At 39.0% G+C, this 13,303-nt stretch overlaps 1 protein-coding gene across 1 annotated transcript; it reads left to right on the top strand.

The window, feature by feature from the left end:
• The first annotated feature begins 1,032 nt into the window (after positions 1-1,032).
• On the top strand, positions 1,033-5,497 carry LOC141649010 (uncharacterized). The gene is made up of 2 exons (XM_074457715.1): positions 1,033-2,571; positions 3,356-5,497. Exons 1-2 carry the CDS (start codon positions 1,033-1,035, stop codon positions 5,495-5,497), a joined length of 3,681 nt encoding a protein of 1,226 aa, XP_074313816.1.
• The last annotated feature ends 7,806 nt before the right edge of the window (positions 5,498-13,303 follow it).

Genomic DNA, 13,303 nt, shown 5'->3' with positions numbered 1-13,303 from the left:
TACGCAATGTGACATAGGACTATATAAATTGTATTCAAAAATTTATTTATAAATCGGTTAATCGGATTCCATGAACTAAGCATGCATTATATAGTAGAATCGCAATGTGTCTTTATTCTCTCACCAATGTACTACAAAGCTGTGGTCGATCGAAGAAAGAAAAAGGCCATGATCAACTCAATACATACTATACATCGTTGATACACATGTCTTTATTAGTCATTACTCCAGTGATGCAAAAGTTGTGTACATTCAACAATACAATTACTTTCATTTACTTGACAAAGATTAAAAGAAAAAGATAGAAAAGATGAGAAATAGAACAAAAAATTGATACTATCATGAGAGCGTCTCAGAAAAAAAATTAGCGCTATTAAAAAAGCGTCTCATATCAATTATTATGATCCCGTACTTCATAAATATGTACTTGGCTAGTTGGCTTGGTCTGTTATTAGCCTCGTATTACTTTTTTTTTTAACACAAAAAAGAAAATAATCATTAAATTGTCGAAAAGTTTCCATAGTTAAAAAATTAAGGATTTTGGATGGGCCCTCCTCGAGCCAAATCTGCTCCTCTCCAAGTGTGAGAATCAATTTAGCAAGAGTATGAGCAACCCTATTACCGTCTCGGCGAACATGAGAGACGTCAAAAGACTCGAAATAGGACAACAACGGAATAATGTCCTTAATTATTGAAGGGTCAAACTAATAAACCTCAGGCTCCATAGAGCCGTTGCTCTCTCAATCAAGGGATCATCCTTGATTGATCCTTGCCTTATGTGTAAATATAGCTGTTGCAAAACAAATCATTTCCGTAAATACGAAGATCCTTAGCTTGTATATATAGTCTACCTTATGCCTATGTAATATACAATTGACAGCAACGTAATAACATATGAAATTCTTCCCACTTATTGGTTCTAATATGGTATCAGTAACTAGGTTAATAATTCTCTAGAATTATTTACCCTGCCTCCTCTGTTCTCTTTATTGAAAAAAAAAACAAAACAACAACAGCAAGCCGTCTCCTTCAATGACAAATTCCACAGAAAAACCTCAAGATTCGAAAACCGAATCCTCATATAATCTCATCCATGTCGAAAATACAGGCAGCAAAATCACCCAAATCGCCTTCAACGGCACTAACTACGACGAATGGTCCCAATCCTTTAAGCTTGCTCTTCTCGCTAAGGGTAAATTGGGATACGTAGATGGAACCATCAGTAAGCCGCCTGATTCCGACCCAAAAATCGAATCATGGCGAAGTGCAAATGCGTTGGTAACTCTTTGGATCTATAATGCCCTCGAATCCGACATTCGAAAGCAAGTATCATTACGTTCTGAAGCAAAACAGGTGTGGGACAACATCAAGACCCGCTTCTGCCAAGCGAATGACGCACGTGTGTATCGATTGCAGGCCGAATTAATCGCCTGTCGTCAAGGCCCTACGGAATCATTAATGTCGTATTATGGGCGCATCACCACTCTCTGGGATGAAATACTCGAAAATGATCCTCTCCCGTCCTGCTCGTGTAACCCATGTCGCTGTGATTGGGTGACGGTCATGGATGCTCGTAGGGAGAAGAAACGGGTCAGGGATTTCTTGCTTGGTCTTGATGAGCGTTATGACAACGCTCGTTCCCATATTCTCGGTACCAACCCTCTTCCCAATTTAAATTTTGCTTATAATCGATTGTTACAGGAAGAAGGTGTCCGTAACTTATCTGCTCAACGAATCGAATCCAAACCCGAACCCATGGCTTTTGCTACCCGTATTAACCAGGGAAGACGAGGTCCAGGAAGGGTCCGTAATGACCCACCTGCTACTAATACTGTTAGAACACGCTGTATTGCGTGTAATCGTTTCGGTCATAATTACAAAATCTGTTTTCGCGTCACCGGTATATTTCCTGAGTGGTGGGGGGACAGACCGCGTGACCTTATCATTGTCGATGCTAGTGACCCCAACAACCCAGTAGTTGTTAAAACTGACCGTGGCAGGGATAGGCGTGATAACGCCACTGGTCCGCAACCCCGGGCTCATATGGTTGCAGGGCAGTCATCATCTTCATCGCATCAGTCGGGCAATAACAATTTCGACATCAACAATATGACCTCAGCCGAATTGGTGGAGCTCAAACACTTGTGGGAATCGCACAAGTCTGCTGCCACTGATCGTCTCAATGGTAATACTCCTTTTTCTTCTTGGATTGTTGATACCGGGGCATCTCGACACATGTCGGGATGTCTCTCACATTTTACTAATATTCGTCAAATAGCACCGTTATCCGTTGGATTACCGAACGGAGATCTTACGCAGGCTACCAAATGTGGTGATATATTTCTCTCATCCCGTCTTATTTTAAAAGATGTCTTATATGCCCCGAATTTACAATGTCATCTTATTTCTGTTTCGAGTCTACTTCTTGATGACTCTCTCACTATTCAATTTTCTCAAAAATTATGTCTCATTCAGGACCGTTCCTCGAGGATGCTGATTGGAGCATGTGAGCAGCGTGAGGGGCTGTATTATCTGAAAGGTGTCCGCACTGACGAAGTCAAAGCCTATTCTGTGAGCCTCACTAATACAGTCAAACTTTGGCATAGAAGGTTGGGACACCCGTCCACAAATATTTCGCATTTTTTACCATTTATTAATACAAACTCTCGTCATAATTCTCAATTTTTAAGCAAGACATGTGATGTTTGCCTTCGAGCAAAACAAACACGTGAACAATTTTCTTTAAGCTCAAATAATGCTATTGCACCTTTCGATCTCATTCACTGTGATTTATGGGGTAAATACTCCGCTAATGGTTCATGTGGCTCGCAATATTTTTTAACTATAGTTGACGATTTTTCCCGCTCCACATGGGTATATCTTTTACGTCACAAAAGTGACACACAACAAACTTTGAAAATTTTTTTCACCATGATTGAACGTCAATTTCAAAAGAAAATTAAAATTTTACGTAGTGACAATGGTAGTGAATTCACATGTCTTCAAAATTTTTTCGTCACTAATGGCATTCTTTTTCAAAGTTCCAATGTCGACACACCTCAACAAAACGGTCGGGTCGAACGCAAACATAGACACATTTTAAACGTTGCCCGCGCCTTATTATTTCAAGCTAGCTTACCAATATTTTTTTGGGGCGAGTGTGTTTTAGCTGCGGTCCATTTAATAAACCGCACTCCCACGAAATTACTTAATGGTAAAACTCCTTATGAGACTCTTTTTAATAAACCTCCGTCTATGGAAAACATCCGTATTTTTGGTTGTCTTTGCTACGCTCGCAATATAAATCGCTCCCGCGACAAATTCGCTCCTCGGAGTCGTAAATGTCTTTTCATAGGTTACCCGTTTGGCAAAAAAAGGGTGGCGTCTTTACGATCTTGATACCGGGGCATACTTTGAGTCCCGTGACGTGGTCTTTATTGAAGACCAATTCCCTTATCATTCTCTACACATTCATGAGAATACCGATGACCCCAACTACCTCACAAACGCTACTCTTACTCCCATTAACGAGCTAGCCTTACTTAAACCACCTACCCACAAACCACCCACAACACCCACCTCCACCGAACCCATCCCTACCACTGTCCAAACAGCTTCCACGGACCCCAACCCAAACGAGCCCAATGACACCACACCCGCTACCAATGCAGTCGACAACACGACTTCTGCTCCTACAGCTACTGCCCATTACCACATCGAAACCTCCGACCCGACACAAAATAACGAGACCCAAAATGACGAGACAGAGTTGGGCCGTGGGCATCGCTTAAAGTTTCCCAATTCACGACACAAAGACTTCGTCAAAATCACGCGCCCCTCATCAACCTCACAAGCTTCATCAACATCATCAGGTACCTCGTTCCCTATTGCTCATTTTGTTAATTATGCTAAATTTTCCACTAATCACAAACTCTTCTTAACGGCCGTGACCAAAGGTTACGAGCCTAGACATTTTAATGAAGCAATACAGGTACCCGAATGGCAAGAGGCAATGCGGCTCGAAATCAATGCCCTTGAACAGAACAAAACATGGACACTTGAACCGCTCCCTCCAAACAAAAAGGCAATCGGCTCCAAATGGGTGTATAAAGTCAAGTATAACGCTGACGGATCGATAGAGCGCTATAAGGCTCGACTAGTTGTCATGGGCAATAAGCAAATTGAAGGCATTGATTATAATGAAACATTTGCCCCTACAGTCAAACTAGTCACGGTTCGTACTTTACTCGCCATTGCAGCCGCTAAAAAATGGTCACTCCATCAAATGGACGTTCACAACGCATTCTTACATGGTGACTTATCCGAAGAGGTGTATATGAAACCACCTCCTGGGTTCTCGGTAGCCACCACCGGGCAAGTCTGTCGGTTACGAAAATCTTTATACGGTCTCCGTCAAGCCCCTCGATGTTGGTACGCAAAGCTTGCTTCCGCTCTTATTTCTTATGGCTTTAAACAATGTCCGTATGATCACAGCCTTTTTTCTATGCGTAAAAACGATACCGAAGTACATGTTCTTATCTACGTCGACGATCTTGTTATATGTGGCAACAATACCGTTATCATCAACAAATTCAAAGAGTACTTAAGTACATGCTTCCATATGAAAGACTTGGGGAATCTCAAATACTTTCTCGGGCTCGAAATTGCTCGCAATGACATCGGGATATTCATTTCTCAACGAAAGTATGCACTCGATATTTTATCCGAAACTGGTTTACTGGGCTCCAAACCGGCAAATACTCCTATGGAGCCAAATCATAAATTGGGCATCTCCACGGCTCCCCTTATGCAAGATCCTCAACCTTATCGCCGTCTTGTCGGGCGCCTTGTTTATTTAACCATAACTCGCCCAGAACTTCTGTACTCGGTCCATATTCTTGCTCAATTTATGCACGCCCCCACAACGGAACACTGGGATGCGGCACTAAGGGTCGTGCGCTACTTGAAAACCGCACCTGGCCAAGGAATTCTCCTCAAAACTGCTAGTGACCTACACCTACAAGCATATTGTGATGCAGATTACTCGGCATGCCCAACAACTCGCCGTTCGATTTCGGCTTACCTCGTGCTTCTAGGCAACTCACCTATCTCCTGGAAAACAAAGAAACAAAAGACGGTCTCGCTATCATCAGCCGAAGCAGAATATCGCTCCATGGCTCATGCTACTTGCGAGCTCAAATGGTTAAAAGGCCTCCTTGATTTCCTCGGCATTCTTCACTCTCGTCCAATACAACTACATTGTGACAACCAGTCCGCTCTACACATTGCCCGCAATCCCGTCTTCCACGAACGAACCAAACATATTGAAATCGACTGTCACTTCGTTCGTGACGAGATACAAAAAGGGGTCCTATCTCCGAGCTACGTCCATACAAAGCATCAACTGGCTGACATCTTTACTAAAGCATTGGGTCGTGCTCCGTTCGAAGAATTACTACCCAAGTTGGGCGTCTCGAACCTCCACGCGCCAACTTGAGGGGGGGTAATAAACCTCAGGCTCCATAGAGCCGTTGCTCTCTCAATCAAGGGATCATCCTTGATTGATCCTTGCCTTATGTGTAAATATAGCTGTTGCAAAACAAATCATTTCCGTAAATACGAAGATCCTTAGCTTGTATATATAGTCTACCTTATGCCTATGTAATATACAATTGACAGCAACGTAATAACATATGAAATTCTTCCCACTTATTGGTTCTAATACAAACCATGTTCTTTCAATGAGCTTTCTCTAAATATGATGGAAAATCTTCAGTTATTGGTCTCCTCGTATTACTTCCTTGATAGCATCTGTGTATGAGAAATCAGACAATAGATTAGTAATAACAACAATAAAACTACGTATAATGACAAACATAAATAGTTCAAATGCACATAATATATGAAAAATCAAACATATAGAATTATAGACTTAAGGAAAAAAATCAAGCATATGTATTGGTTAATACTTTGGAATATGTCATATTTATATTTGAAAAGGGAGTCTTTGCATAAGTTTTGGATTTTTAATTAGCTTATCGATTACATAGTTGGTAATCACAATTTTAGAATTCTAGAATAAGTCTCTATTCTACTTAAAACAACGTAGAGTAAGAATTCAAGTAGAAATAAGATAGAAAAATTTATTTATTAGAATTAAACTTATAGATTAAGGTATTCCTACAAAAATTGGACTCTCTAATATCGCTCGAAAAGTTCCTGCTTTATATATATATATATGTATATGTATTGATTGCGTATAGAACTAAGTTCTCGAACCATAGCCCATAGGTCGCAGAACTCTGAGAGTAAGAAAGCGTACACTACTTAGAGTTTTACATTACCTATAACTTATGTCAGGTTTCCAAATCTGATAAGGATTCTTTGTTGTTTTTATCTAGGAACAGACTGTCTGTTGTAATTCCAGAGTATATAGACACCTTGAATTTATGTAGTTTAAGTTATGTTCCCCTAAAATTCATTAAAAAATGCTACTTTAAAAAATTGTTAAGAAAATGAAGTTGATGTTTATTGGTGCAAAAAATTACATTAGCTTCTTGAAATTTTATATGAAGTCGTATTATTTTACAATTTTGAATAACGTACCGCCGTAAAAAATAAGGAATATACGCAATTGAATTGAAGTGTAACAATAACAATTTAAGCTTACATGAACAAAATCCACAAACAATAATATCTAAACAATGACTAATCTATCTAAGGGTGAAAAGTGAAATCAACCTTGTCGCATCTATAAAGAATCATATTGAAGAATTAACAACATAGGGTTATACGCAAATACAATTTCAACATTAATAAAAACGAAACAAATAATGTCGTTGTTTATATACAAATAAAAATTTGCCAATAAATATAATATATGGTGGTTGTATTGCGTATAGTTAGAACTTAGAAGAGTTCTATCTTAAGAGAAGTAGTATTGTATACAACCTAATAATTAATGATTCTTTTATCATCTTTTTATATATTTGAGTAGATAACTTTTCAATAGTTTACAATTGAATACTAATATATTTATCTTATTTTGATATTTTATAACTTAAATAATTCACAAAATTCGAACCAATAATATAGTTAATAATTAACATAAATGAATATCATAAATATGTTTTGGATTCGTTTTACACTTAAAAACGACTTTAAGATGAACGTACTATTGAAAGAAAAATTTTAAGTGAAAATGTGATTTTCACGGTAAGATGACAAATATAATGTGTGGTATTTTACATTAAATTGGCAATCAATAACTTATCAAGAGACTATTCTTGTAGGACAATGTATATGTTATGATAAACTTATCGAGATACAGCTCGTATAATGAGTAGCCTTTTGTATCTTTGTTATTCCCTTTTTATTTACTTCTCGTGTAAGACAGTTTCCCAACAAACATAACTTACTTATAGATAAATTACAGTTTGATCAATCTTAATGGAAGTATCGTCACAAGAACTCCAAACATATTGAAATTGTATTCTTTAAAATAAAGCATATTTAAATTATAAGGATAAAAAGAGACAGTCATTATCGTAATTGGTAAATATAAGAACATGGAGAATAATATGTAAACATAATGAATTAAATTACATACCACTATAACAGTAAGTATAATAGGTTCGATCGATATCCTTAGTGAGACGAATGTAATACCGAAGTTCTACAAAGCAAGGGATTAATTAATTATTCATTAGTACATGAACTTATTAACCAAAAACTTACAATTGTTTCCTTGTCTCTTATATGATAAAAGAAATTATGCAAATAATGACAAATATTTGATGAAAATAATGACAAATATTAGATGCAAATTAGTTCCTCAATCTTGTAAGCACCAAGAAACAATCTTGAAAGCACTAAGAAAAAACGTGTAGGTAGTAATTAGGGGGCTCTGGGGATGACTAACATAATTATGGACTATTTATAATATGATTGTTGATGAGCTTTAGATGTAAGTCAAGTAACATGTGTCTTTGTAGTTACGTAGGATTTTAATTGTCCTTCGAATCAGACTTTTGCATTGATTAGGTGGTAGTAATTTGCATCATTATATGATATGAATATAGTTTATTTATCTGATTGTAACTTGAATTATCTTGTATTATAATTTCTTTATCTTATTTCAATATTTTATAACTTAAATAATTCACAAAACCTAAACCAATCATATCATTCGAAAAGTTTCTCTTTTAAGTATATATATATATATATATATATATATATATATATATATATATATATATATATATAGTGATAAGTTCTTCTAAGTCCCTTGTATATTTTGAGTCCCTTAGTCCTATTATGGGCCTTTGGATGAAGGAGATGGAGGGAGGAGATTACATCTCAATGAAGGGCTAGATATCAATCTAGCTAATCTCCCTCCCTAATCATTCCTAACTCCTACTCATTCTAATCTAATTCTTCTTATCATTCATTCACTCCTCATTCATTATTTCCAAAAACAAAACCACATCTCTCATCCTCTCTTCCTCTCATTACCAAACCAATAAAAAAAAACCAAATAAAAAACCAAACCAAAAAAACCCAAAACAAAAATTTCAAAAAAATCAAATTCTCCCTCCCTCCCTCCGTCACAACCACAGCCTTCACCGCCACAACCACCAGCCCGCTCACCCCACAACCACGACCACCAACCACGTCTGCCACCCACACCCACCCACGACCACAACCCAGCCGGCAAAACCGACCCACGACCGCCACACACACCTACCCACGACAACAACCATGGCCGACTCACCTCCACAGCCCCCACAACCGCGGCAGCCTTCCTCTCCTCCCCTGCCGTCCACCAAACGCCTGCTGGTTTTCAATTTTTTATTTTCGGTTTTGTTTTGTTTTGTTTTGTTTTTTGTTTGTTTTTCTTATGGACTCAAATGTAAGAGGTGGACTTAGATGATCTTATTACTATATATATATATATATATATATATATATATATATATATATATATATAGGAATGAGATCATGTGAGTATACCTCATATATTTGAGGATTGAGGATTAGTGTAGGCCGTCCGATCAGAGAGATCCAATGGCTAGAGACTCACGCGTGTTTTTAAGGGCAATATAGTAATTCGGTTTAATTATATAATCCTCGACATAAGCTTTCTCCTTCATATTTCACTCATCCATTTCTCTCTCTAACTTCTCTCCTACCAAAACTCTCTGATTTCTCTAAATCACTCATGTAACACCCCGCGCCTTTCTTATATTTTAAATGAACTTTTAAGTAATTTTTATTAAATAATTATTATTTAAAACTTATTTTTGTAAAATATTGTCTTAGCCGTGTAACGGTGATAATAGTGTAGATTTTAATAATATTATTCTCCGACTCGAGTTATAGTAGACTTGGGACGAAAATTCTAGTAGATACCGACTCATTTTGAGTTATTGGGCTTAACTTGACTCATGGACCTTTTTCCCCCTCTTTTCTCTACACAAAACCTCAACTAAACCCTCACAACTTCATCTCCCTCACTTCTAATTTCTGAAATTTCCCAACAACCACATCACCATTGTTGAACCTTCCCTTACTAACCCTAAAATCACCATATCTCACTCAATTCTTCACCAATCTCGTTCCTTTTCGCGCCATTCTCTTCCTTTTCTCATTCCCCTTCTTTCTAAGTAAGAAAGTTGCCATCTTTTCCTCTATTTCGAAATTCTCATCTTACAAGGATGTGGATTCTTGACTTAATACCTTTATTTTTGTGTTTAGGGGAGAACTTGGACAACCCGGAGGAGGATAGCTACATCATTGACGAGTCTTTAGAAGATTGAAGTGCAAAAAGGTAACGGTGATGGGTTACTCGACTTTTATGTTAAAATTGTGTGAATTGTGTAGTATTAGACTCACATGAATGTTAAATTTGATGTCTTTCATGCCCCTTGGTGATTTGGTGTTAAGTAGAATACTTGTATGATAATTTTCACATGTTTGAGGAGTAATTTCATGCCTTGTTGCAATATGGTGAAATATGAGATTGTCTTAAGGGAATTCTCTCATAATTACATGATTAAACCTCATTTTAATGATTACTAAACAACCCCATATGTTAATGACATCTTGAAAGTGGTAATTTTCTGAGTATTCATCATGTTAAAGAAGTATGAAATGATTAAATGAAAGATAGTTGAAATTGGAAGACTTTAGATGGATGTTTGATGAATTTTCGTGTGCAGTGATCCTCTGCCGGTGGGCCGGCAGCCGGCCTACCCAACCGGCAGCGCGTCTTTGCATTTCTGAGTTATAAAAATGAGGAATTAAGCTTTTGTAATCCCCCTGTGGTGGGCGGCAGCCGGCCTACCCAACCGGGCACGCATACATGAAATTTTGGTGTCTTTTATAAAAGGGTGTATCCCCCTCGGTGGGCGGCAGCCGGTCAACCGGCAGAGAATACACAATGTGAAATGTTGAAGTTAATTGACTATAGTAGGTATTCCCTGCCGGTGGGCGGCACGGTCACCCTACAGAGGATACACATTGAATGTTTTTGACCTTGTTTCCTTTAGCTTGTATCCCCCCGGTGGGTTTACAGCCGCCACCCGGCAGAGAATACACCCTCATCTAATTTGACATTGTTCACCATAGCATGAATCCTCTGCCGGTGGGCAGAAATGGTGTGCCACACACCGGCAGAGAGTACCTGATGTTTCTCATATCTTTATACTTATGCATGCTTCACATGAATTGTTTACGTTATGTTTGTGCAATCTTTTCCACTCGTATTTGTGACCCGAGTGTGACGTTTTACATTGTGAGACTTCTCGACATTCCTTATTTATTTGCCCTCGGACATTGGGTCACGGTTAGGTGCCATTGTTTCCGAGTTGGGCTATTTTTCCTTCCGCCTCTTCGGACCGGGGGTCACGGTTAGGTGACAAGGTTCCGCTTGAGGTTTCTCGACTTTCGGGCACGGTTAGGTGTACCATATCTCGAGTCTTGGATACGATTTGGTATCGTTTGTCGAATCGGGTGTCGTCCATCCCGAGAGTCCGGATCCAGGTTTAGACTAGGACCGTATTATGATCGTCGTCCTATCAAGAGGTTGGAGTCTAGAGGGTTGTCTTGTTTGAGTCTATACTTTGTAATTTGTCTTACATTTGAGTCGAGTCAATTGGTGAGCGTTTGACCTAATTATTCTTCTCTCATTTATGCATAACTACTCTTATTGCATTTTGTATACTAATCATGATTCCCTTATTACCGTAAGTATTTATTCTTATACTTGTTTATTTAATTACATTCCCAATTACTTGTATTTTGACATATTGTGGCTGGGAGAACCCTGAGTTACTCCCCACTGACTGTGGCTTTCATATTTATTATGAATGACAGGTTGGTGATGAAGCTTAAGTGGGGAAGACCGTGTGAGCTAGCGAGTTCTTACCTCGGACCTTATTAGTTATTACATAATAGACTCACCTACTTTTCGAATTGATGTTAATTCGTGGGATATCTTTTCCCCAATAAATAGACTTGTGTTGTAAACTTAAACTTAATTATCTAAACTTATCTATCGTGTTGGTGATACCTCGCGTTGGACTTCACTAGAAACTTTAAAAGTTTTAAAAATCTCGTGTTTCCGCCACGATTTACTAGTTATATTTAGTTGCCTCAACGAGGGGTGTCACAGTTGGTATCAGAGCATATATTGCTCCCGACGCACACACGTGTACCCCAACTTAAAATTCTTACTTGACCTTGAATAATGAATGAGAGATGGGTAGAATTAAGGACCTAAGTTGGTAGCCTTTTTGTGTATGTTTTGTGATAGGTTCTAACTTGTTTGCTCTTGTGCAAAAGATGGTACGACCAACCAATGTGGAGAATGCTATCATGCAAGCCCTCACTCAAGTGCTTGCTAATCAACAAAATGTTCAACCCGCTCCCCCTCTACATGAAGCCAACCGTCAAGGAAGCTATGCTTGGATTGCAAGTCAACTAGCAAGGAACAAGGCTAGGACCTATGGTGGTGAAGTGGATCCCGTTGCTCTCTCGGAGTGGTTTCGTGATATGGAGAAGAACTTCTCTCTCTTTGATGCCCGAGAGGAGGACAAGGTGAGATTAGCCTCTCACTTTCTTGTGAAGGAAGCCGATAGGTGGTGGACTTTGACCGGTCCTACCGCTACTCAAGACCCCAACTTTGATTGGAACCGCTTCAAGTCACTTGTGGAGACTCGCTTCTACCCTAAGGAGCTCAAACAACAAAGATTGAAGGAGTTCATGGACTTCAAGCAAGGGAAGCTATCAATTCAAGCTTACACCGACAAGTTTAATGAACTTGCTCATTATGCCTCCAAGTTCGTGAAAGATGAAGAGGATCGTGTCTACTTCTACAAGAACAAGTTGAATCCTAAAGTGGAAAGCATGGTGAGAAGAAACTCAACTACCTTTGTGGAAGTCTATGATGATGCCATTTGGGCCGAAAGCTCTTTGAAGGCCATTGAAGAAGAAGCCAAGCCCCACTCCTCTTCTCATTCTTACCGTTCTAACTTTCATGGCAAAAGACCATTTGTGCCTTCTACTCCAAACTATGCCAACAAGAGGAGGTTTGTACCAAGGATACAAGACCATGGAGGACAAGGACCAAGAGTTCAAGAACCTAGAGGACAAGCTCCCACACCAACTAATGAACTTGAGAAGGACCGTAAGTGCTACCATTGTAGATAAGCTCTACACCCCGGAGTTGGATGCTATGGCAAGCCCTTGACTTGCTTTCATTGTAAGAAGCCCGGACATCGTGTTGCCGATTGCCCCGAGAAGAAGAATGCTCCTACTTCAAATGCTAGGCCAAGAGGAACTATCTTTGTCATGAGTCGAGCCGAAGCCGCCGCTCATCCCGATATCATTACGGGTATGTTCTCAATTTTTGATCAACCTTGCCTCATTTTATTTGATACCGGCGCATCTCTATCTTTTATATCTTCCAAGTTTTCGGAAAAACTAGCTCTTGAGCCCATTCCTAGTGAGGAAACTTCTATATCCTTACCTTCCGGAGAAATGTTCTCTTGTTCCCTTTCTTTCTCCGACATTCCTATCTCTATTTCGGGAACCTTATTTCCCGCTAACCTACTTCGTTTTCCCCTTGAGGAATTCGATGTGATTTTGGGTATGGATTGGTTGTCAAAGTATGATGCAAGATTCGAGTGTAGAGACCAAAAGATTTGCCTCAAGAGTCCGCTAGGCACTCGCGTATCCTATAAAGGAGTTCGTTCCCAAGAAGGTGTGAAATTGATTTCCGCTTTGAAGTTGATGAGCATGA

The sequence above is a fragment of the Silene latifolia genome, chromosome 1, assembly GCF_048544455.1.
Source record: "Silene latifolia isolate original U9 population chromosome 1, ASM4854445v1, whole genome shotgun sequence".
Lineage (NCBI taxonomy): Eukaryota > Viridiplantae > Streptophyta > Magnoliopsida > Caryophyllales > Caryophyllaceae > Silene > Silene latifolia.
The sequence above is the reverse complement of the archived record's forward strand: the minus strand, read 5'-3'. Positions and strand labels throughout refer to the sequence as shown.

Bases quoted from the DNA above. Each gene is read 5' to 3' on its own strand.
- LOC141649010 (XM_074457715.1), top strand. From the start codon at position 1,033: ATGACAAATTCCACAGAAAAACCTCAAGATTCGAAAACCGAATCCTCA. The intron at 2,572-3,355 runs GTGAGCCTCACT...GTCTTTTCATAG, and splicing joins ACGAAGTCAAAGCCTATTCT to GTTACCCGTTTGGCAAAAAA.